Raw genomic sequence first — 24,563 nt, forward strand, 5'->3', positions numbered from 1 at the left:
TGTTGGCGCAGAAGTTAAATACCTCCAACATCTGAAATAAATGCATATCTTTATTAATACATTAATACGTCTTTTGTTAAAAAAGCTCAAAATAATTAGTCAAAAAGCAAGATTACTTAATAAGTAGGCAGCAGCTTTACAGGAAATGAGTTTTACATAAAATTTCGCAGAATTTAAGAGCTGAAACCTGTGACTTCACTTCTCCCTAAAAAGGCAGAAATGCCTGTGTATATACAGCCCATGATCGCTGATCTGTATTTCACTACAACTGTGCTGGCACTTGCATTCTCAGTACTGAGTTAAAATAATCTTGAAAACATTTGACTGACTGCTACTGTAGTAGCATTTTCTAAATCTAAAGTGAAGAGTACCCTGCCTGCAGGGAGACAGCTTTAACATAATGGAGAGAATAGTATACCTATTATTTCTTTTCAAAAGATGTGTCAAAATCTATTCAACACTTTGTGTTCTGTCCGTTTCTGCTTGTAGAAAAGTCAAAAATAATGCAGAATCTAATTACGTGGAGTTTGGGTTTCCTAAATATGCCGATTTATGGCATAAGTGATATTCTTAGTTGTTTAGACAGTAACCTTCCTTCTGAATCAGAACTGAAGAAATACTGACTGGTGTTTGCAATCTTTTCATGATCTGAAAAAAGAGGATCCTGATTTGGTGTGTTCTATTAGAAGTGCCACAGCACATTTCATGAAATAAAATGGTTGATCAATGGGTCCCAGTACAACACCTGGTGCAGATTGATTTCACTGACCCATGTTTTTATGTGTTTCATAAAACTGGATGCTCTGTTCTCAGAGCCAAGTGGACACTGCCATATATCTACTGAGTTCCATTTGATTGGAACCTGATTCTTTGCAGACATACAGTTCACATTTTTATTAATTTTGCAAAGTGCTATATGGTACTGTTACGGTCCCTGTAGATGGCTGCCCGCTTCCTTTTTCCTGGACATTTTGCAGACACCTTTTTAAAGACCAGTCTTTTCAGGAAAATATGTAGATGAAACTATAAGCAAGTGAAGATAAGATCCATTCCAGCTGAGGGAGAGAGTGAGAAACACTGCTAAGACAGGCATTTTTGATGACACAGTTTGTATGTGTTTGACATTAAAAAACGTTCTTTGACATAAAATATGTTCTACAGTACTTCAGAAATGTGTGTTAGAAATTATTCAAATAAAATACTAGTTGAAGCTTCATAAAGAGAAAAAGGCAAAACTAGAAGGTATGTCAATAAGATGTACTTCAATGAGATAAGTAAAAGGTAAATCAATGAGCCCTTTTTGCGAACTCTGTGTGGAACTCAAGATTCTCCTACACAACTTATTCTAATGACATTGTAAATTATCTGTGGGGCATTACCCCAGTGTATGAAAACTAAAGTAAGGAGTATACAAACCACAATCAGTATGGAGAATAAAAAGAAGAAATCAAGTAGTAAACTTTAGCATTTGCCTAGAGATATTTGAGAATCTCAAATGGCTTTGGATAATTCTATTTAGAATTTCTATGATTTTAACTGTCAGTTACTTCACTGTGAGGCACTGAAACAGGTCACCCAGAGAAGTTAGGGATGCCTCGTCTGTGGAGTTGTTCAAGGCCAAGGGGGATGGAGCTTTGAGCAACCTGGTCTAGTGGAAGGTGTCCCTGTCCATGGCAGAGGTGTTGCAATGAGATGATCTTTAAGCTCCCTTCCAGCCTAAGCCATTTTATGATTGTATAATTCACAAGAAAATTCAGACTTTCGTAATTAGAGGAGTGGAGCTAAGCAATGAGAGACTGGGCCACACATAGCTGGTAACTTGAGAAGCAAAGGCAAAGCAATGATTAGTATGGAATAGAAGAATATTGTGAAATACAAAGAGACATAATGGAAATAAATGAGAATGAAATACAGTGTCATTTAGGTCATCTAGGGCAACAGGGACAAAAAGTAGGATTCTGTATCCAAAGGGAGGAAACAGATGAGAAGGGTTTAATGTTGTTGAAACACAGAAGGAAAGAGAAGTAAAATATTCTTATTTCAGAAAGGCTTGTTTTGGTATGCTGTGACATCATTCTAAAGTCGGTGAGCACGGTAGAATTCAGTAGAGAAATACTCAGTGAGGTGCCACTGAAAATATTCATAGCAAAACCTTCTACAACATAGGATACTGAATTAGAAGAAAGAGACTTACACTCTAAAATGATAATTTATATTATCCTGAAAGAACTTTAAATATTTTACAAATATATTGTGTCATCACACCATTCCAATTCAGCATTAGCAAATATATTCTCTACATTTTCCTTTCTTTTTTTCCTTCATCTTTTCTGAGTCTCATCTTTATAAGTTCACTGAACGTTTGTTTAGAAAACTAAAGAACACACATATTTTCACGTAAGATCTCCATAATATAAATATATAAACAAAAAGTAAAACAACTCCTGTGTTTTCAAATATACTTCCAGTTAGTGTTCTGAGGCAACTTTTCCTGCATAACAAGATGAACTCAAAGGCATTATTACAGATTTTTTTTTTTTTGCTTTTATTATCACAGAGCTTGTCATCATCTGCATTAACCTGAAGGAAACAGCATTACAGATGTTATCAACAATGAAAACAAACACATTCTAGACAGAGCTTTATCTGTATTTATAGTGTGATATAAATATAAATACAAACATTTCTAGAGTGATCTTTTACTCAAAATGAGGATGTTTTTATTCTGAGCTAACCCAAGCACTAATCTTTGTAGTAAGAATAACCTATCATGTAAAAAACTATGTCAATGGACATTGGCTTCCATCCAGGCAAGTGCTGAATGCCTCTATTCCCAGCTAAGCTAATTTGGCTAGTGTTCAGCTAGTCTCCAGCAGTGGAAAAAATAGTCCTTAAGGCAAGGTCTTATCCTGCAATCCTGATGCATTCAACTAATCCTTGCTCAAGTCAATAGGTCTCGTGAGTACGATTGAAGGTGATAAGATTCCTAGTTCTGTGAGCACATCTCAGCCCCAGGACCAATGAAAGAAGAATAGACAAAGACAATGCATGGGTAAAATAAATGAAAAGCGAAGAACTGACTCCTCTTCTGATGTGGTAGACCTTAGAGAAGAAAGGATAAATTAACATATAGAAATGTAGTATGGGCAGCAAAACTATTCGCATAAAAAAATTCTTTACAAAGTTTTTGAAATTTAAGGTATCAACAATTTAACACACTGCAGGTACAGTAAAAATAGTATGTAAATACTATAATTAATATCCAAGAGCTGATAGACTTAATCATAAAATCATTAGAGCTGTTGAAATTAATCATAAGTGAACAGTGCAAATAATTATTTTAATTTTGATCTACTTACTACCAATTACAGAAATTACAAAAAAAATACAGACTAATCATCCTGTTAACTTATATCATAAATATCATCTTCGAAATTAAAGCAAAATCTGTAATCCTACCTCTGTAAACAGCTGTGACCTGTGGCTATTTCTACTGATGATTTCACCTGCCTGCTCAGACTTTTAAATTTTAGGAGGTATTAGATCATTTCCCAAAACCCTGTCATGCAGACAACCAACGCTATCTACCTTCAGTACTTTCTGAGTATCCCACGACACCAAATACACATAAATTTGAGTAGTAGTAGAACTACTGATCATCTCGGATACAAAATTCCTTCTGTGAAGTTGAAATATATTCTACCATTACAAAACCTGGCAAAACAGACACTTCAACTATGAGGAGAAATTGAAATCAGTACGGTTTTCTTTATAACTGATCCACAGTGCTTTCTATCTCCTTCATATTCAAGCTTCTTGCAGTGATTCTTTCTGGTATTTTAGGGTTTTTTTATTTTTCAATCTTACCTTCAACCATGTGAACCTTATCCTCAAAGCCATCATAATTCAAATCCACTGCTAACTGATTACAGACATGCCTATTAATTCTTCACTAAAAGTAAGACCTTAAACACTTCATGTATTAATTGTGTCTCTGGCTTAATGTTGCATTCAGCATTCAGTAAAATTCAGAATTTGTTTAAAGAGTAATCTGTGGTACATAAAACTGTGAAAGTAACCATCAAATGTAAAGAGAAACTAAAGTAAAACAGCTGGTTTTGATCTGCAGATAGTTTTTACCAGCATTTTAGCAGTGACAATTAGAAATCACATTTCCTATATTGAGATTAACCATTGCATTACTGACTATAGAAAAGGGGGAAAAAAACATGAAAATTGAATTCCTAGGGAACAATTAAAAGTAGTATAACAAATGCAAGTATTTTGGAAATACAACCATGAAGGTCAAGAAGGTGAAGGGAAAGGATAAAGAGAAGGGAAAGGAATTGAGTGTGGGGCATCTTCCTTAAGCTGAATGAGGGAATTCCTAGAAGTAAAAACATTTTCTCAGTTGCACCTTAATGAAATACAACTGAAACCTCAACCATAACCATCACATTAAGGATCTGTGTTACATTGTTGTTCTTAAAGTCATAAATATATGCATCAATCTGCAGATCTTACATATGCCATCTTAAATATGAGGCTGCCACTCACAGCATACTTGCATATGTAACTCTTTAAGATAATACTGATTTTTATCTGGAACTGATGGGCACTTGCTCATACCCTACACTACAAATAGTTCTTGCCTCTGTGTCCTTTAAAGCCTTGTATTTGATTTTAAGCTCATTCTTCCTACTGAGAACAGAGCTCAGTTGGCAAGTTTGGCTGTCCGTCAAGCTTTGACTAAAGACTCCTGGAAAAAGGAGAGGTATAGCTTCCTACTGAAAACTGAGTATGTAAACATTCCAAAGTGCCTGCTGTGAAATAAATACAAGACTTTCACAGCCTACCTGCAGTGTCTTCCAAAGAGAAGAGGAGAATGCCTGTATTTTGCAACCAGCTAATGAATGTACACTGGCATATTCAGTCATTTGGGCCTCACACAAACTTAAAATTTTTCAGAAGTAGCAATGACTGCGTCTTGAAAAAATTTCTTCCCAGTTGTTTAGCTAGCAATGTATCACTGCATACAGTGACATGTGACGTGTCTTCAAGCATCAATGTAATTATTTAAAATGCTTTATTCTAATAACAAGATTCATATATCCTCATTATACCACGTAAGTTTGTAGCCTTAAAAATTCACTTGCACTCCTTCCACAATGATGTATTGCATGTTCTGATAAACAAACATATAAAAGATGATTATGACTAATAACACTTGTAGTCATTTGATTTTTCCCAACATAATTCTTACTGATTTTCAAGACCACGCTTATGATGTATTAGGTGTTCACATATTTCTCACTTCAAAGAATCCCTTCTCATGAGAGGAAAACAATTATTACAAAGTATTTCATTACATGTATAAATAAGATTGAATTTAAAATGAATGCTTAAATCAAAGTATTAATCTCTAAAACTCAGAATCAGATAAAATCTGATGACTGTAAAAGGTCACCCACTGCTCCACAGACTTTAAATGAGTATCGGTTCAGGCCCTATAACTGAGACCATGCGACTTCGATTTTAAGCTATTACTTGAAAATCTTCAAAAGTTGTTCCTAAATAACCAGAAGAAGAAATAAATGCATTAGTACGTGCTCTAGAACTTCTCTATTTTTTATTATAACAAGTTAGAAAATCTCAGAGGGCAAAATTATTCCAGAAAAGCTTTCTCATTATCCAATGTTTTCCCTCTCACACAGAAAAGTAGAACACAGATGCCATTGGTTCTTAGAAATGAGTAGAAAGAGAAGAAAAAGCTGCAAGAGCAGAAAGAGCTCTGAATCCAGAGAATGTAAGTTTACAGAAATATTTAATACAAAGTAAAATCAACAGAAACATATGTGGCTATTCTTAGTTTACTCATCAAGACAGAAATTCACCTTTGTGCCCAAAGCTGTTTGTCAGATTGGAAATATTTACACTTAAGTGTGGGTACATACAGGTAAGGTCTTAGTGAGGGTAGTTTTTTTTTATTTAGTTAAGCTGCTATCCTGGCTATTTCTGGCAAAGGCTTTCCAAAGGTATTGTTGTTCAATTGCCTCAAAATGTCATCATTCTTGGTGTAAATCTCAGTGTTGTCTTAGTTTAATAGCTTGTTCTAGTCCTGTTTAGGTAGATGTCGCTATTAAACTGTTAGCCTCTAATGCACATGACCTGTTCTAAAAAAAGCCCAAGCAAGACATAATTTTATGTCATTGTGTGAATGCCATGAAATCTTGCCTAGTACAGCCAAGAAACATCATTTTATTCTACTTAGAATGGGTAGCCGTGACTCACATCTCCTGGCAATGTGCCACAGACCTGCTGTATGATTGTGATAATCAATCCCTTTGTTTGCTCATCTGTAAAAGGATTATAAAAGCAAACTTCCATAGAATTTACCCCAAACTGCAGCCAGGCAGGCAGTGGCATGTTGATTGACCCAGTGTGCTCACAGGAACAAAGTAAATACTAGGAAGGATAATAAAATTTAAAATGTAGCTCTTATTATAAGCAAATGGCATTCCTTATCCCCTAACAAAAGCAAAACTTTATTTTAAGAAAGTGCAAATACATTGATTTTCTCAAATCAGAGTGAATTAATGTGGCCCACCCTGTTTATCTGATTTCACTTATCAGGTAATTATGACAAAACAAGTTAATATTGAAAATTTAAAAATAATGTGAAAAATACACTAGATCTTAAAGATAATATAGGCATTTTCTATGAAAAGTGTCTCAAAGCTAATCAAACATTTATGATACTGCTTAACAAATCATGGGAAAATGTTTTTTTTCTTTTTTTTTACCTTAAATTAGATGAACAGTTGTCACCCATTTGTAAATGTCAGCAAAGTGTAGGAAGCCTTGAAAATAAAGCACATGAGGCCCTGTCTCACTTCACAGAGCCACTGGATGTAAAGGGTGCTGAAGAAGATGGAAAAGATCATGAAAACAAGAATCAGAGTAGCTCAGATGCTTCTGAAGATAGAGACCTTGAAAATGTATCAGACAGTGAAAAAGAAGGGAAGAAGGAAAAGAACTGCCCTCCTAAAATGTTGTCACCTCAGCAAGATGAAATCCTAGCTACAGTAACTTTTGGTGAGTTAGAGGGCTCATTCAAAGGAAAAATTACACTGTGTGGCAAGCCAGACTTTTCAGAGTCCATTAGCTTGACCACTGGAAAAATTTCTGCAGAAGTAAAATACGGCTCTTTTAATATGAGAGTAGAAGTTAGGAATATTTCTTTCTTTGATTCTGAAACAAAAGTTGTGGATGAAAAAAGGAAAGGTTCAAAGAACAAAAAACACTGTCATGAAGGACAGTGCCAGAAAAGTCAGTGTTCAAAATGTTCAAAGTACCAGTGTCCTTCAACTGACCACTCAGCAGAACACAAGGGGAAATATAAAGGATCCTCTAAACGAAAAGTTCAAACTGCCATCAATGAAAGTGCCTCCCTGGAAGTTGAAGCAAAAGACATTCAAGTGGAATGTATCAGCAGAAAGAAGACTCTAAAGGTTAACATCAAAGCTGTTGAGCCGGCACAGAGCAAACCATGTAACAGGGAACATGAAGATACTTACTGGAGTGAAACAGATTATTCTGTAACAGAGGCACTGTGTAACACAGATTGCGAGTCATCATTTAGCTTTCATGAAAAAGCAGATTATACGTTCCCAGATGGATATACACTTCTCCCTCCACCTAAAGAATTTGCTGACTGTGACGAAATGCACCTGGATACAATTGCAGAAGGCATATCTTCGTACCCTGTTAATAGCAAAAAGGAATCTGACAGTCTCACTACAGCCTTGAGTATTTGGGGGGAAGAGAATTATTTCTGTAAACTTAACACAGAGGACTATGAAGACCACACCAAAGAAAAGGAAGATTTTTCAAAGGATAAAGTATTTTTCTCAAAAATAAATAATACTAATTGTCTTGTAGCTATTAATACCTTGCATAACCCAAACAATGGGAAGGAATGTGTTAGTAAAAGCAGTGTAATAGGTGCAGAAAGAAATAACTGTGACATACACAGAGACACAGGGCCAAAAACAGCAAGAAGAAAATCTTTCCCAGATACTACCCTGGATGTACTATCACCAGTTCACCCTAGAAGGGATTCTGGCTTTTATTCACTGCCATCCTTAAAAGTATTGCTTAAGGAGACCAAAGCAGGAGATGTCCGTAACAGGAACTCGCATATTCCTACCGAATATAAGGAACTTTGTAAGTGTCCTGACTTGACCTCCTCTCTGACAGAGCTTTGCAAGTATCCCGACTTGACCTCCTCACTGAGAAATTTGAGAAGTCTTAAGTCTTCATATCAGTATGCTTTCACATCATTTGATCATAATATTACCATTTATCCATCTGAAGATGTCTGTCTAGATGGCACTTGTTTACTGAATGACTGTGCAGACTTTGTGGGGCAAGGTGAAGAAACAGAAGAAACATTAATGGAGAATCTTCATTCCAGTGGTGCTGTACATGACAAAACAGACAACAGCCACAAAGAGCCTCTTGGAAACCTAGCCATGTGGGAAGAAGACTCTGAGTCTACTGAAGCTTTAGATAAAGAGAAATCAGAGTACAACCCTATAGAAAAGCATGTTGAATGGCAGAAAAAAGCTCACCTGGTACAAGTGTCTCCACTTTCTACAAGCCCTTCAGGTGAATTCATTAATGACAAAGAAAGTACTAATTATGCATCTACAGAAAGCATCCCAAAACAATGTTCAGTTTTACAGTTAAATGTTCACCCACCTTATGCAGAGTCTGAGGTAACACATAAAAGAAGAGGGTCAGTACTGACTGACTCTCCAGTGATAACTGGAGAAGTAGAAGAAAGACTTGTCCAAGGTGACCCTACATTGATGCCTGAATGTTTTGGCTCTGCATTAAGGAAAGAACCTAACCTTACCAGCAGTATACAAGAAAAATCCTTGCTGTCATCCTTGCTGTTAGATCCCAAGGAGCATCACATGAATAAGGAATTGGAAAGCCTTTCTGAGGTACAGGACTTACCTGGGGATGTCCTTGTTAAATCTGATTGCCATAATAATTCAGCCCAGGCTTCCAAATTATCTACCCCTTCAGTTTGCACAGAAAAGAAAGAGAATTTCACAGAACATTCAAACATCAAGCAAAGACTGGAGAACTTTTGCAGTAAACAGTCAACTGATGACAGTTTAAGGAGAGAGCCTGGAGCAAATCAACTACCTCTGTTAGTCAAGTCCAACTTTGAAGAAATTGAGTCAAATTTTGAAATAAAAGAAGATTATTATGAGAATGCAGATGTCTCCTCATCATCAGTAAAACAGATTAATCAGAAAGGTAGGTGCTACAAGACTTTTCAAGTTAGTATCACTTACACACCTTTTGTGTAGGCGCTTTTGTGACATCTGTTTTCTTAGAAAATAAATGTGTATTAAAGGTTTACAATGATATTGTTATGGTATGGTATGTTTGGCCATGGGGTTAAAAAATGCAGTTATTCTACTGAGGATTCTAGTAACCATCTTAAAAAGACAAGAAACCTAAATTTAAAAAGAAAAAAATGCAGCTTTGATCAAGAAGCAGTTTTCTACACTAAATCACCCACCCATCCTGTACATCTAGTGAGAGAAGCAAATACCATTGCAGGAAATAATAGTAAAAGCAGTTGCCATGTGATATGAACTCAGAGCACAAGTCAATGTTTAAAACCACAGAAATCTGGCTTTCAAATCCATGTGACTTATATGAATATTGTAGTCTAAGTACATCTCAGTCTTAATTCTGGCTGAACATTTTCATGGAATGACCATAAGGGATCCTTTAACCTGCTTTTCTCCTCTCTTTTACATATTTGAGAGAACTGCATATGAAAAAGGCTTACTTTTACTAGCTAATATTTTACAAAATTTCTTGTCTTCCTTTATATAATCCATCTACCTATATCCATAACTGGTCATTTAAAATGCGTGTTTTGAACTATAAAAATGTTAAGCCATCCTGGGACATTGCACGCTACAATGTGAGCCTTTTACATATGAGTATCTACACGCAATATGTGTGTGTGTGTGTGGTGTTGAAGTATCACTCCAAACACTAAGTTTATTTTTTTTAACATTAATCAGGCTATATGCAAATATATCTCAGATTTATCTCTCCAGAAGACAATGTTTCCAGCAGATTTGGAGGTTAAGAGGTTTATACTGTTGAAAAATATACATTTTCCTATGGAAAATGTCTTATATAATCCTAGTTAAAAGCATCTGAAAGTTTTTTAAAAATCTTTTAATTCACCATACCTGCAAAAAAGACTGGTATGACCTCCATGGCTGTCTTGTTTGGCATTGATAATGGAAATTTAAAAAATACCTAAAGTCTACATCACTATATAGATATACTACATAGATACATATTGCTATATAGATCAATATCGCAATACCATTATCTCAGTATCAATATATAAAATAAATAGAGAATTTATGAAATGGAAATCTCGATGGAACAAGGTATAGAATTAAGATACTAAAGGAAAACTGCATGCCAAAATCCTTGACTTCTCAGACATTAGACCTAAGTGGTTAAGGACCCAGCACAGAAGTGAGGTGTAGCTATTTCTTTCATTTTTATTTTATTTTCTCTTCTTTTATTCTCTCTTCCCTTTTGCCCTTTGCTAAGAATTATCTACTTGTGTTTTTTCTCATACCTATCATCTCACTTTGGCCCTCTTTTGGTCCAGGGTCATATTTTGACTTTGCTTTACTCCACAATGCTGTGGAGGTCCTACCTTAAATGAATAAACGGGTACGTCTAGGAAGCAGTAAAAGAGTTTGAAGTTTTACAACTCATTACCATGAATTAAAATCCACTTTTAGTTCGAGAATACCAACCTACTTTGCCAAGACATTAGGCAATGTGGGACTTCCTGAGCTTAGTAATCCAGTGACACTGGAAAGCAAATGTGGCATTTTTCAGCAAAGAGTGAGAACACCTAGAACAGAGGAGAAGAAGAGATGCCACTGTGGTAAACAGGATGGGGGAAAGGCAATCTAGAAGTCTCTTGGTGTTCTGAGGACTTCATGATTATCAAAGAGGAAAAGACCCATGCAAAGAGCAGTACAAGGGCACTGCAAGAGATAGGTTTCGTAACTCTCAGCAATGGTCTGGAATAGTGTCCTGGAATGGCCTGGCTCAGTTACATATGTCAGTGATGAAGATCTGGCTGAAGCCAGAAAGAGACTCTACAGCCATAAGTGCACCTACACAGTCCTCCAGGGAGTCTGTGGAGGTTGGACTTTCTCCCTATGTGCCCTTGCCAGTGGCTACAGTCACATTTTTCAGAACAGAATATAACACAAAATCTGTTTTCCAATTGTTGTTTTACATGAAATAATAATACAACAAGTTTATTCTGTTTTAACTAGAAAGAAATCTAAACCAGAAAAATCTTCATGCATGTCTTGCAAGATTATTAGTATTCAAATAGGAGTTTTTTATATCTACCTATACTGACCACTTCGAAAATGTATGAGCATGTTAAATAAGATCCATGAGCAATTTACAAGTTTCTGCATTAAAATAGTGATGTACAAATGGCTATGTAGGTATTTAACTAAAGGCACTTGTACTTCCCTCTGCATAAAGGCCTCAATTAGTCTAAAACATATACTTTCTGAATATTTTCATTATTATTTGGTATTTTCATTTATATGTTGGTTAGATTATTCTTGTATTTAGAATGTGGAAATATTAAACAGCAAAAATACTTACATAAGTTGTGTCACATATTACTCACAAACAACATCTGGTTATAACTTAGACTTGAAATCAGAAATGAATAAAACCAGAAAGTTACCTTTGAAGAAAGACACCAGAGCGAGTGACAGCTCCCAGGAAGATGCAATAGACCAGTGGGCCAGAAGACGGAAACAGTTCAAAGATAGCAAAAAATGCAGTTCTACTGGAGGAAGCTCCATAAACAGCACAATCACTGAGGGTTCAAGTGAGTACATTAGTCTTACACTTGTGATCTTTCCCCTTTGTGTGATTGACATTACGACAGGGTTTTCAGCTAAGGAAATTGATCTCCAGTTCATTGAGTGTCTGTGTTAGTCATTATCATGACTAATATGAGACATCCTCTCTCCTTGGTTAAGCAATCAATCTGACTAAAAAAAAGTTTATTCTACCTTGCATGTTCATGGTAGAACATGTTCAAATAATATGTTTAAATATTAAGACAAACTCTAGGCACAAACATGTAATCATGTGGCAACAGGTTTGAGGTTATAACAAAAATCATAATCCTGATATCTACTTATCTACTCCCATGCTGAGCTGGGAGTCTTTCTCTACTCACAAAGGTGCTCCAACTTTAATCCAGGCTTGTTGCCTAGAATGTCGTTCACTGTGACCCGTAACTGTCTCTTTAAGAAATCTGTCACCTTGCCACATGCAAATTCATCAGCTTAACTGCATGGGAAGGAATTTTTAAGATGAACTATTTAGTGAATTTACATTTCATGCAGATGGAGCCACCAAGCAAGGATTGCACAGTCTAGGGGGAACATACATGGTACTTCTTACTTGACACTACCTCGCCTCCTGTTTTGCTACTTTAGTAATAAAAGAAATCCTTTGTAGAGATGAAAAAATGTGCACTTCCCTGTGGAAATATTTTGTGCTACAATGACTACTTTTGGTACAGGAAGTTTAATTTGTAGATACATAACCTCCTCTTTGAAGAAGGGAAAATACAAACCTGTAGAAGACTCTGAACTCTAGGATTTCAGCACAGGTCCAACAGATGATAAACTAGTATGTCCCATGCCTGTACCAAAGAGGTAAATCCTGCATCAAACAGAGCCTCAATTCACTGCCTAAACACAGATTTCAGTTGCCAGCTGGGATACCAAGAGGGACCTGAGATATGTGAACCAGCAGGGAACCCAAGCCTCCTTGAAGTAGTAATTGAACAGCAAGCAGGATACCATAAGGCATCTAATATGGTACAGGGCACCTATATTCAGGTAGGTGAGCCAATCCCTAAGGTTTTAATACCTGTTAACAAAGGAGCAGGAATGACTGACATTTCACATGGAAATAAAAAAGCTGTTTATTGGTAGCAGTCTTCATTGTTCACCCCTCAAACAAATTCTAGGTCATGGTAATAAGATTAGAAAGTTATCTTGTCAAACCACCTGAGCTCAAAAAAACCTACCAGAAGTTACACACATCAGAGTAAACTGTTCCTTGATTTCAACAGTAATGTCTCTTGAATATAAAGCTGGACCATAGATTTTACTAAGTCAGGCATATGTTGGTTTCATAGAGAAGGCATATATATATTTTTAAGAAAACAAGTCAAAAAAGAACAAGTTGCAAGAGCTAGAATTGCTTTCCTTGAGACAAAGCTTTGGGTAGCACATGGCATAAACCCAAAGTGGTCTCCAGAACAGGTGACTGCGCAGACAATTCTGTCACAGATTTTCACATCTAGTAATTTTAGATAGTATGCCACAGGCCTGAGACTTCTGTCCCTTTTTGTTTGGTAGCTAGACTGTTCCCTCTTGTTCACAGACTTGAGACAACTCTGATTGACATATGGAAGCAGCAGCTCCTAACATTCTTACGTCCAGCATCTGGGAAGAATTTCAGTGCACTTGTTTGTGACATGCCTGTTTGACATCTGTTCCAAAAACTCAAGGAGAGAAGAAATGTTTTGGCATAATTCCATAATGTCAGCATGGCAGCATCTATAGTTTTGCCTATTTGTTACATTTTAACCTACTCTAACTCTACTACAATTATAAAAATACAGCATTAAACTGGCAAAATACTGTACTGTACTGAGTTGTTTGGTGCTAGTCTAGGTTTTCTTAATTTACGCATTCATGGTAGCAAGGTAAAAGGAGCTTTAAACATATCAGCATAGTAATATTTATTTATTTGTCTATTTACTAGTAGCTTTTTATGTAATTAAGTATGTCATTTCATACTTTCTGCATAGTAAGGGAGAAGACAGTGGATGTGGAATATTTGTCTAGACAGACACAATTGACCACATTTTCTAAGTGACAAAGAACTGCCACTTAGACATATTCAGGAAGTGACTTCCCAAACAAATATAACCTTAAATAAAGGTCAATTTTTATCTTCTCTGTTTTCAAACTGGGAATTGTTTTACATCAAACACAGGATAAACAATGCAAACAGATCCTTCCTCCAGCTGCATTAAATCTAGCTGCATTACCAGGCATTTCATACTGAAAGGAACATGATGGTTTTTTCCTCTCAAAAAATTTATATTTCCGGTCTATCTGTTAGCACAACATCTGATGATATATATTTATATATGACTTTCACCATCCAGTCTTAGCTTTGAAGTTGCAGCTCCTGGTCTACTTGGGATGTTGTCAGACTATTACACAGGCTTTTCCTGTACATTCAACTTGCTGTTTATAACCTGTCGCAGCCAGCTGCCTGACATCCTATTGCCTTAAGCGTCTCAACGTTAGCAGAGAACTAGAGTTCTCCATCTCCATGTGAACTCATTGCAAGACATTGTGAATGTAAATTATTATAAAAGATGAATCTGAAAATCCTCAGGATAACACATCATACAAATATTCAACAGCCTATGAGGGAACTAGCCAGAAGTTCTATGTTAAAAGGAAAAAAACACCTTATTTACAACAAACTTACTTCCTTACCTCCTTTTTAACAAAACTTCACATGTCTGGAAGAGATAAGACTAAGCAAACAGCAAATACGGTCATCAATGCCCCTGTCATAGAAGATACTTTTCGTCTTCTCTTTTGTCTTCTGATACGCACTGAACTCATACCAAATTTCTAGAAGATTTGTTTGATTTCCTAATCAGATGGGTCATATAAGATAGCTTAAGAGCTAGGTACAGCCAGATGTATCTTAAAGAGGTGCAGCTCCTGTTTTGACCATTTGCATTAAGACTTCACTTCTTACTCAAGCTGAACGTGCATTAGCCTCCAGTATTGTGATCTTATATTTGGAAATCCTTGCAGACTTCTCCTTTAACAGCAACAAAATTGAGAACTCAGTACAAACATTACAAAGAGTTCATTAAGAAGCTTGTGGTGATTCTTCCATGCTGACTGGATGAGGTCTCTTATTCTTCATGCATTTTCCCTATTGACATAACTGTTACTTGCTTTATCGCCATGACAGTAAATTCAGAGGATGCTCGATCAGTAGATCTGGGACTATATTCTGAAAATGAGGACAGAGGTTTTTATACAGAAAACTTTCATTCTGCTTCCTGGGTTTTCAGAGGAGATGATGTCTCTCCAGATAACAGCCCTAGATGTCTCAGCAAAAGACCTAGACCAGTGGCAAGTAAGTTGGCTAAAGCAACAGGTAATAAATGTCATAAAAATTTATTAATTTTGGGCACTCTGAGGATTTCAAGGGATCAACATTTTGGAGAAGGTGCTGGTCCCTTATGCTTAAGACAGGAAAAGGAGCAACCCAAGAATCAAAAAGATTATTTAAAAAATACATAAGTAGTTCTTATTTAGCTATTGTCTTGCAAAATATCATCATTACTTGATAAAATTTTAACTGGTAAAAGGTTATAACTAAATCTCATGAGATAATGGTAGAGGAAATGTAATTCCATGACTTCTTCAAGCATGGCAAAATCACACTGAGATATTTATAAAGTATTACAATGGACATAAAATCTGTTTTACATCAAACTTTCAGACATAGTCAATCCAGAAAGAAAACAGTCATTTGCTATGAGTATGAAGGATTATTCTATTTGTAGTTTAAATCTGTGCAAACAGATATAGTGAACAACTTTTTCTGGGGGATGGGAGGTTTTCCTCCACTTCGCAGTTCAAAGAAACACATGAAAGTTCAAAGAACTAAGACAGGCCAAAACACCCCTGTGTTTTATTTATTTATTTATTTATTTATTACTTTCCAGTAAATTGTTCTTTGTTGGAGCTCATAAATCATTCAGAATATGAGAGAAGACAAATGTGCTCTATAAGTCTTGTGATATGAAAAATTTCCCTTAACATACATGAGAATATTCTGGAAAACCATTTTGGTTGCTTTTTCTCCCAGGGGAGAGCTCAGAACTTCCGCAAGATAGTTAGTCAGTATTGAAGTATCTGTTTTGTACAGAAAACATCAATTGACCTGCTGGTAAAGTAACCTTTAAAGCAATTTCTGTCTTCCAAATAATACACAATTTGAAAAAAAACCAGTTGTCATAAATTGCTGTTAAATTGGCCTCCATTAAGAAAAAACACAGTAAGACAGTCAAATGATGAAAAACAGACACTCCAAGAAATCTAATTTACACTGAAATCCTTCATACACATAAGATTTGCTAAAGAACCAGGCTCTTTAAGTCACAATAATAATACCTATTAGACCCTGAGAAAAAGATGGAAGTTTACAATTAGACCCTGATATTCCTTTTTACTGAGGCTTATCCCGTTAAGTGTTAAATTCTGCTGAGTTGAAAGGGTTTTCAGCCCCACTTGGCAGAAGATGCCACTGTGGTTGGGGAGGTTGGACTACAGGATTGGAAGGCAGTGTGAGTGTGGAGTGGAAGGAAAAGCAAAAGGAGAAGAAACAACTATCCAAAAGATAAATACCTTATGAAATATAAAAAGAATGAAACAGATTTACAAGAAACAGATTTAAACCCATTTGGTAAATTAGAGTGTATTTTGTATTTGCAGCATAGAGGTCTGACACAGAGAGCATGAGTGTTTTTCTCTCCCAGAACACAATCAGTAGAGTGGAATACCTGAATATTTCAGCTCTTCATTACAAAGTCCAGGCACTTAATTCAAAATGCTGTTTGCCTGTGCCCTAACATGAATGATATTTGGTCGGTCACAGTGTGAGTGGTGTCACTGTCTGAGGCAGCAGTAAACAGCCAGGAGTGATACTGAAAGCACCCCAACCACTAGCAGAATAAGTAACATTCAGTGCCTACAAAAAGTTTTAAAAACAGGCTGCTGCTTATTAAATTGAATGTGTAGAGAAAAAGGGTATCTTTCTTCCTATTTCCAGTTCGAGAAAGAACTGTGAAGATCGCTAAAGGAACTGGCAATTACCCTTGGGGTTTCAGGATCCAGTTCTCAAAGCCTATCCTTGTGACTGAAGTTGATACAAGTAAGTTGTGTTTCTACTAGTTAATTTCTCCTGTGAAAATATATTAAAAAAATATGTTATCCGATGTAATGATATTATATGTATCTACATGATATGAGCTACGAAGTATAGAACATCTGCTTTATATTAATTTATAATATACATGTACACAATAATTTCCATACTTAGTGGGTGCACAGTGTTTAATAGCTCATGAACTGCTCATGAACAACTGTCTTAGAGCCCCACTATCCCTAGAGGTAAATCAGACTCCACTGCCTTCTTGCATGTTACTTCATACCGTGTGCACATGCCTGCATTCAGCCTCACTCCAGATGTAAAGTCTAAAACTTTTGTGGGCTGCCATCCATGAGTGACAATAGGCCTTTAAAAATGAAAAGGAAGATGCAGTGATCCTTCTAATATTTCCATAAATCTTATTGACTGGGTACACTTCTGCCTGGATCCATTTAGGCATCTGTCAGTCTTGACAGGTGGGCTGTTAACTTCCTCAGGGATTTATGATGATTGTAAGGAGCCCCAAAAAAACTCCAAAATGCAAGTGAGTGAGCAAAAAAATGGCAGATGATGTTCAACAAAGATGAAATGTAAGATACTGCTTCCAGGGAAGAATGAGCTTCTTACTGTGCCTTAAATAATAGCGTTGGCACTTTCGGTCAGGAATGAGATCTTGCAAGTCACCACTTAAAGCTCTCTGAATTCGTTGGCTCTGTGCATAATGTCAAGCTTAGAAATCTGGCTAAAAGCTGACTCAGTCAGTAATTGCAGAGAGAATGAGACGCAGGCAGTCAGTGTCATTTTACTGCTGCCTAAGACCTTGGCTCATCCAAATCTAGAGCGTTGCTTGCTGTACTGCTCTGCATCTCAGGGCAGGAACAGCAGAATTAGAGAAGGAGCAGAAGGTACTGGAGACTGTGATAGATTCTTACTAAAAAAGCAGATACTATGCAAAACATCCCATAGAAAGAAGGCTAGAGCATGCCTTCTGGCAAGGCATCTGAGAATAGCTGTCACCATTACAAGCCTTATGTATGAGGTTGTCTATCATCCTGACAACACTGGGAAAGCTTGTGAATTCAGAGGCCTGTGAGTTCATAAGTTCTTTACTTAAGTACAAATAAAATCATTGGTCATGCATACAGCAGTAACTCTAACACTTACCGATTTATCCCTACTAGTTAAAATGAAATATAGCTACTCACATTTTATATTACTCTTTTGTTTATTTGTATCCTGTTTTCAAAATGCAGTTGCTTTAGAACAGTGACAACATTTAAGAAAATAGTTTTTTTCAGACAAACTTGTAGAATTATGTTTTCTCAAAATGTAACTCATTTCATTAGGAAGAAATTCTTCCCTGTGAGGGTGGTGAGGTATTGGCACAGGTTGCCCAGAGAGGGTGTGGATGCCCCATCCCTTCAAAAGTTCAAGGCAGGGTTAGATGGGACTTTGAGAAACCTAGTCTAGTGGAAGGGGATTGAACTAGATGATCTTTATGGTCCCTTTCAGCTGAAACCATTCTATGATTCTTTAATGAATATTTTAATAGTATTTTACAGACCACTTATGGTCATAAAGTCTTGAGCATTCATATGGAATGCTCAAGGCCAGCACAACCCAAAACATTCTGACATTTGCAAATTTCCAAATAATTTTTAATACACGTAAGAGTGGACCAGCGTTTTATTTTGCTTGTTTATTGTTAAGCTTTTACTAATCTTATCCCTACAATTTCTAAGCATTATCAGAAATACACTGAAGGGTCACACTTACTGCATCATGGGGTACAAAATATTTAAAAGCATACATTAATGAGGGCACGCTGAGCCAGGGGGAAGCCCTGGAGGTCTGGCTGCACCCTCACCGATAGCGATTCTGCAGGTACCAAGAGCTCCTCACCCGAGGGAGCTAGTGCCAAACTAGGCTGTAAAGGCATGCAGGCAGAGGCAAAGAAGAAGGAGGCACTTCCGTATGGATTCCATGAGCAGATCTATTGCAGGTGAAGGATCAAGGACAAAGAGCAGGTTTAAACAACGGGTCCAGGGATTTTATAGTAGAAGAGATCGGGGTGGAGAAAGGGGAGATAGCCAATAGGGAAGGGAGAGAGGGGAGGAGTTCACAGGGAATTAACCAATGGGGAATGGTTGTAGGAGGGGTAACAGGGAACAACCAATGGGACATCAAGTAACACAGAACTTTCCAGAACTAATACGTAATCAACTAAGGGAATAAATATTTATGAGCTTATACATAAAACTAGGAGGGGAGACTAGAAAGCAATCAACTTGCAACAAGCAAATCAGAGAAACAAAGGATTGTGGGGACACGCCCTCACCATAGAGGTTGTCCTTAAACATCAGTGCCTGACTACCAAACTCAAATTCTGTTGTTCCCTCTGGGGTCATTGTGGCCACAGCCACTTGCACCGCAACACATTAGATGTTAAGAACATGGAATAATATTTTCCAAAAACATTCTTTCACAGTACATTAGGAATGCTTATTTATAAACAAGAAGATAAATACTGTATCTGAGAAATTTGTAACTGGGATTTAAGTTACTGTGTATTGGTGTCCATGAATAGAACATATTTAGCATCTCAGTAGTTTGCTTCCATTCCTGGTTGGCATGTGTCTGAGCACTGTTTTATTAGGAATTAATGTGCTATAAACAAAAGGTGATGCATTAAAAATCTGATTCAGTTCTTCCTTCACTGGGACCTTTTTTACTTACCATGTAATTTCTTCCTAAAGCCAAAAATCCTCAAAATGCTATCTCCAAATTCTATTAACCAGCAAAGAAAAATATCAGTACAGAAGGTACTCTTTTGGGGTTAAATTCAAAGTTTATCAGAATAATAAATTATTTTTTTCTATTCACTCGACTGAGCTCTGCATCAGATTTTTGTTTGCACTTCAGGCCAAAATTCTCAGATACTGAAATGTCTATTTGTATCTAAAAGCATTTAAATCCTAATGGCATTTTAAATGAAATTTCTCCACTGCCAGTGATTTTCTAGGGCTGCATCAGTATCCAAACACTGAAGCTTCATTTACAGATGAGTTATAGGTTGCTCAATAAAGCTTGTTCCACCTCCAAGCCAACATCATGAAGGCCTTAAAACATAATCCTTGATTGGTTGAACAGATACTTGTTTTCCTAGAAAAGCATGATCATATAGACATGCTTGATATCCTAGTTCTAAATAAATTTTTGGGGTTTTTTTGTTGTTGGTGGTGGTGGTTTGGGTTTTTGTTTGCTTCTTTTTTTCTTTTTCTTTTTCTTTTTCTTTTTCTTTTTCTTTTTTTCTTTTTTTAAAATTCCAGATAGCGCAGCTGAAGAAGCAGGGCTACAAGTTGGGGATATTCTGATAGCAGTCAACGGAACTGATGTCACCAGCATGCCACATTCAGAAGCTGCCAATCTGGCAAGGAAAGGTAATTCCGAGATCACAATAAATTAAATGAATGGGTCAGATTTCCTGTTTAATGCTCCAGATACGTTCAGACAAATTGGGTGATGTATGCAACAAAATCTTAATTAATAGTTTAATGCATTAGTATTTAATACAGTAGTATTGCTGAGGCCACTTTTTTATCTAGACCTTGTTTTCTGGACACATAAGAAAAACATTCCCCTAAGAGCATGTGACAGTAATGGTTTTGGCTCTCCTGTTATAAAGAAAGTGACTACGAAAGTCCTGAAAGTGATTGTAGAGGCACAAATGCCTTATTTATGCCTTATACTTCCTCGGGGAGAGACTTCACATCTTCCTTCCAGTTCTCTGTCGCCAAGACTTGAAGTCTAGTCAGGAGATCAGAGAGTTTATTTCATGAGGCATCCTTTTGCACCACCACAGAAACAGAGTCAACTATATTTGTCATGTATATTCTTCCTAGAATTGTAATGATTAAAACCCAAAGATAGCCACATTTGCATGCCAAAAATTAATTTACTGCCATTCCCTTATTTATGCCAGATAAAGTTTTGACAAAGGCTTATGGGAAATTCAATAAATTAAAATACTTTTAGAAGACAGTGACAAATTTAACTTGGCACATATCATGTTCTTTAATTATACAGGTGCCATTCACACTGTTATATTTAAGAGAATGTTTAGTGTTTTAGCAGAGAAATCTCTGATTACTGGTATATTTAACTCCTCAGAGAACACCCTGTGGATTACATCTTGGGACACCAACAGCATTCCCGAAGTCAGGTGTCCCCAAAAAAGAAATCCAGCAAATGTTTTGCAGATAACATAGTCATAATCATAGTCACATTTCTCAATATGCCTTCAGGCATTACCACCTGCTATTTAGCATTGATATAATCAGAATTTTAGGCCTTTAGGGTCAAAATCATAGATATATTGATACTGTCAGCAAATATTGTGATGTTGCATCTCATTGATGATGAAGATAACGTATTTTTTAAAATCTAGCAATCCATCATCTCTTCTGAGTGCTTGCTTTTTGCAAATGATAAGTAGATTCTTTAGCCCAGCTTAGGCTCCAACAGCCACCCTCCTCAGTGAGGGGCACAGAAAAGGTTAGAATATTCCAAGACATGGAAAATAAAGAATTCTCAAGTGCATGTGTAAGATGACTGAGACTGAAGGTGCCCGTAAGAGCATTCTTAGCAATTTTTGGTTAAACCTCAATTTATGTACACCCGTTTGAGGAAGGAAATTGAATTACTTTTCCTAACTGATAAAACACACAAGTAGCAAAGATGCTTCTCACAAAGATAGGTCACAAAAAATTATTTTAGAGGTGTCTTCAGATAGCTGGCTCCAGTACTAGTCCTCAACACAAAATCAGTTTTATTCCTGAATTTGGGTTAAAAAAGGCCAAATATCATTTGATTTAATTTGGTTCCTTGCTGCTCTGCTCCTTGTTGCTTCTAGAAGCTATATTGGGAGGATATGGGCATGAGATAGAATACCACCTTCCTGCTCCCTTACCCTCCATGGGTATTCAGAAATATTGACACGGTTATAGTTTTGACTTATGTTTTCACATATAATATTTTATATGTTTAGGTCCTGATATCCTGACTATGATAGTGGGGTCAGACATCAGCCGTTACCCCAACACCCCCCGACCTACCTGCCGAGGATATCTGCACAAACGAACACAATCAGCAATACTGAAGGGCTGGAGAAAGAGGTGGTTTGTGCTGAAACATAATGGTTACCTACACTATTACAAACACAAGAAGGTAAGGAGAGTGTCTGGTGAGGAATCAAACTGTGCCCAGAATTATGAAGTGCAGCAGTTTTGTACTCAAATTTAGAGATCATTGTCTTATGGTATTTACAGCATAACACCAGCGCTACAGGGTTTCGCATGAGGTGTATAAAGGAGTCTTGTTGAGTGCTCTTCTACAGTTCTCTATCCACCTGACATTTCCAGCAGAATAGCTGGTAGTCTTGTTTCTCTGCATCTGTCATTGTACACACATGAGCCATCTAAACAGGAATATGCTGCAGAACCACTGGGTATGCAACAAAACAGTCTGGCCAGTGCTTTATTTCAGCACTAGATATTCTGGTGTCAAAACAAAACCAAGTGAAAAACACTAAAAAACATTCTTTTGGAGAGAAGATTTTATTTTATCATAACCTAATCTATTATCAAACTCCTGAAACATAAAAATGGATATCTAGTTATACTTTTTAAACACTTTTCAGTTTTTGATCAATTAAATATCACAGAGTGTTAGATAAATTGGAGTGAGGATTAGAAGGTGCCCCATAATCTTACATTCACTAAGATTTAATTACATTTTCACTTCTTTCTTTTACCTAGTAGGTTTCTTTTAATTCATTTGTTCCTCAACTAGCTTATTTATTGCACTGAGAAAACAAAAATTTCAATCATGCAAACTATATGCATTTCCTTTTTCTTAAAAAGAGTAGATAAATTTAAAGAACTGCATAAATATTTTATAGCAGCAGCTAACTACTGCTTATTTTCTTCCATTATCCAAGACTAGTGCCATTCAAATACTTTTTAAAATTATTTCATACAATTTTTTTGCTCTGTCTCTGGACTCCAAAGAATACACTGAAATATTGAGGTGCTATTTCAGGAGATGAAAACATAAGGATTTTCTTCACTGCCTTATGTGCTTACAGAGTACTCTGAAGAGTCATTTAGTAAGAGAGAGAGAAAGATGCTTAAATACAAATACAGTTCTTCACTACTGAGAGATCCAATGCCCAAATGAAATAAGAGGGATCTCAAGTGTACTCATTGGTACTTTGTTCTTTTGGTATGATTTCTCTCAGGACATAAAAAGAAGACTGCTCATCCCACTTTTTTTTCTAAGGGAATTACAAGTAATGTTTGTAGTTTAACACAGCTTTTATGTTACATGTCAGCTGCATGATTAAATTGGCAATGTTATGTTCCAGACCTTTCTCATTCTGGAGGAAAAATTTCTCCACTTACTGTATCTAAGATGTTCTTTGAAACAGTTAATTGAAGGCAAGAATAATTCAGGGGGAACAAAAATTCAGGATAAGCTGTCTGTCACTATCCAGCAAACTAGCCAGAGTAATCAATTTACTCATCTTCATTCTGTTGTTAAGAACATCAACTTACATTGGTGTATTTCCAGTGACTCCAGCAAGGGCATGCCTGATTTCCAATTGTGTAAGAAGACAACTAGGCTTTTATTTAAGCCTGAAATGTAGCATATAATGTTTTTTTAGTGGAGAAGGAAAGGGTGATTCATATCTGCTTTAGTCCATATCAACAAACACAGAGAGCTAGATTTCCACATCATTGCAATCTACAACCAGAAATTATCCATCTTGAATTTTCCTCTTCCTGCCTACCTCAAAAAGAAGATCTCTAGAGCTTTTTACATTTGGCTCTCCCATGTAATTGCTGCTCTTCTAGAGTCATCTCTAACCAATCACACAGTGGTGACGTGATAGCTGTTGCAAGATATTCAGTCACTTCACATGCAAGGTTACTTTCTTTTCCCTCAAACAGATGCTGCCACTGTCCTTGACTCTACAATCCATAGAAGTAGTTAAAACATATTTTTCACCTCAGTGGTTGTAGCTGTGTTTGCCGCCTCAGAGCAGAGATATTTTTGTGTTAGAACCTTGTTTTTAGTAAATTACTGAGATCAGCAGAGATAAATGATTTATAATTCTTTTGCCTACATGTGGCAACCATGGAGTTCCACTATATATTCTACAGGTCTGATTCCCTGTTGTCCAGAACACTGGATCTTCTCAAACATGCTATTTCCTTATTTTTCAACATGCCCAGTTTTTCTCTTAAAGGAAAGATACGTGGAAATTATGAGGAGACAAACATGAATGTACACTTAAATCCTTCCCTAAGGTAAGTATAAGCAGACAAGTTTCTTGTGCT

At 36.5% G+C, this 24,563-nt stretch overlaps 1 protein-coding gene across 2 annotated transcripts in view; it reads left to right on the top strand.

Moving 5' to 3' along the window:
- LOC125319635 overlaps positions 1–24,563 on the top strand; it is a 40,998-nt gene that overhangs the window by 1,728 nt on the left and 14,707 nt on the right. Inside the window, exons 2-8 of one of the 2 annotated variants that reach the window (XM_048290996.1) lie at positions 5,715–5,806; positions 6,814–9,333; positions 11,810–11,992; positions 15,196–15,363; positions 17,065–17,166; positions 20,493–20,603; positions 22,211–22,389. In XM_048290996.1, coding sequence (XP_048146953.1) covers positions 5,749–5,806; positions 6,814–9,333; positions 11,810–11,992; positions 15,196–15,363; positions 17,065–17,166; positions 20,493–20,603; positions 22,211–22,389 — 3,321 coding nt within the window. In that variant the 5' untranslated portion in view covers positions 5,715–5,748. The remainder of the gene's footprint in view (positions 1–5,714; positions 5,807–6,813; positions 9,334–11,809; positions 11,993–15,195; positions 15,364–17,064; positions 17,167–20,492; positions 20,604–22,210; positions 22,390–24,563) is intronic. The other variant, XM_048290997.1, reaches the window with a different exon arrangement.

This window comes from Corvus hawaiiensis, chromosome Z, assembly GCF_020740725.1.
Source record: "Corvus hawaiiensis isolate bCorHaw1 chromosome Z, bCorHaw1.pri.cur, whole genome shotgun sequence".
Classification (NCBI taxonomy): Eukaryota; Metazoa; Chordata; class Aves; order Passeriformes; family Corvidae; genus Corvus; species Corvus hawaiiensis.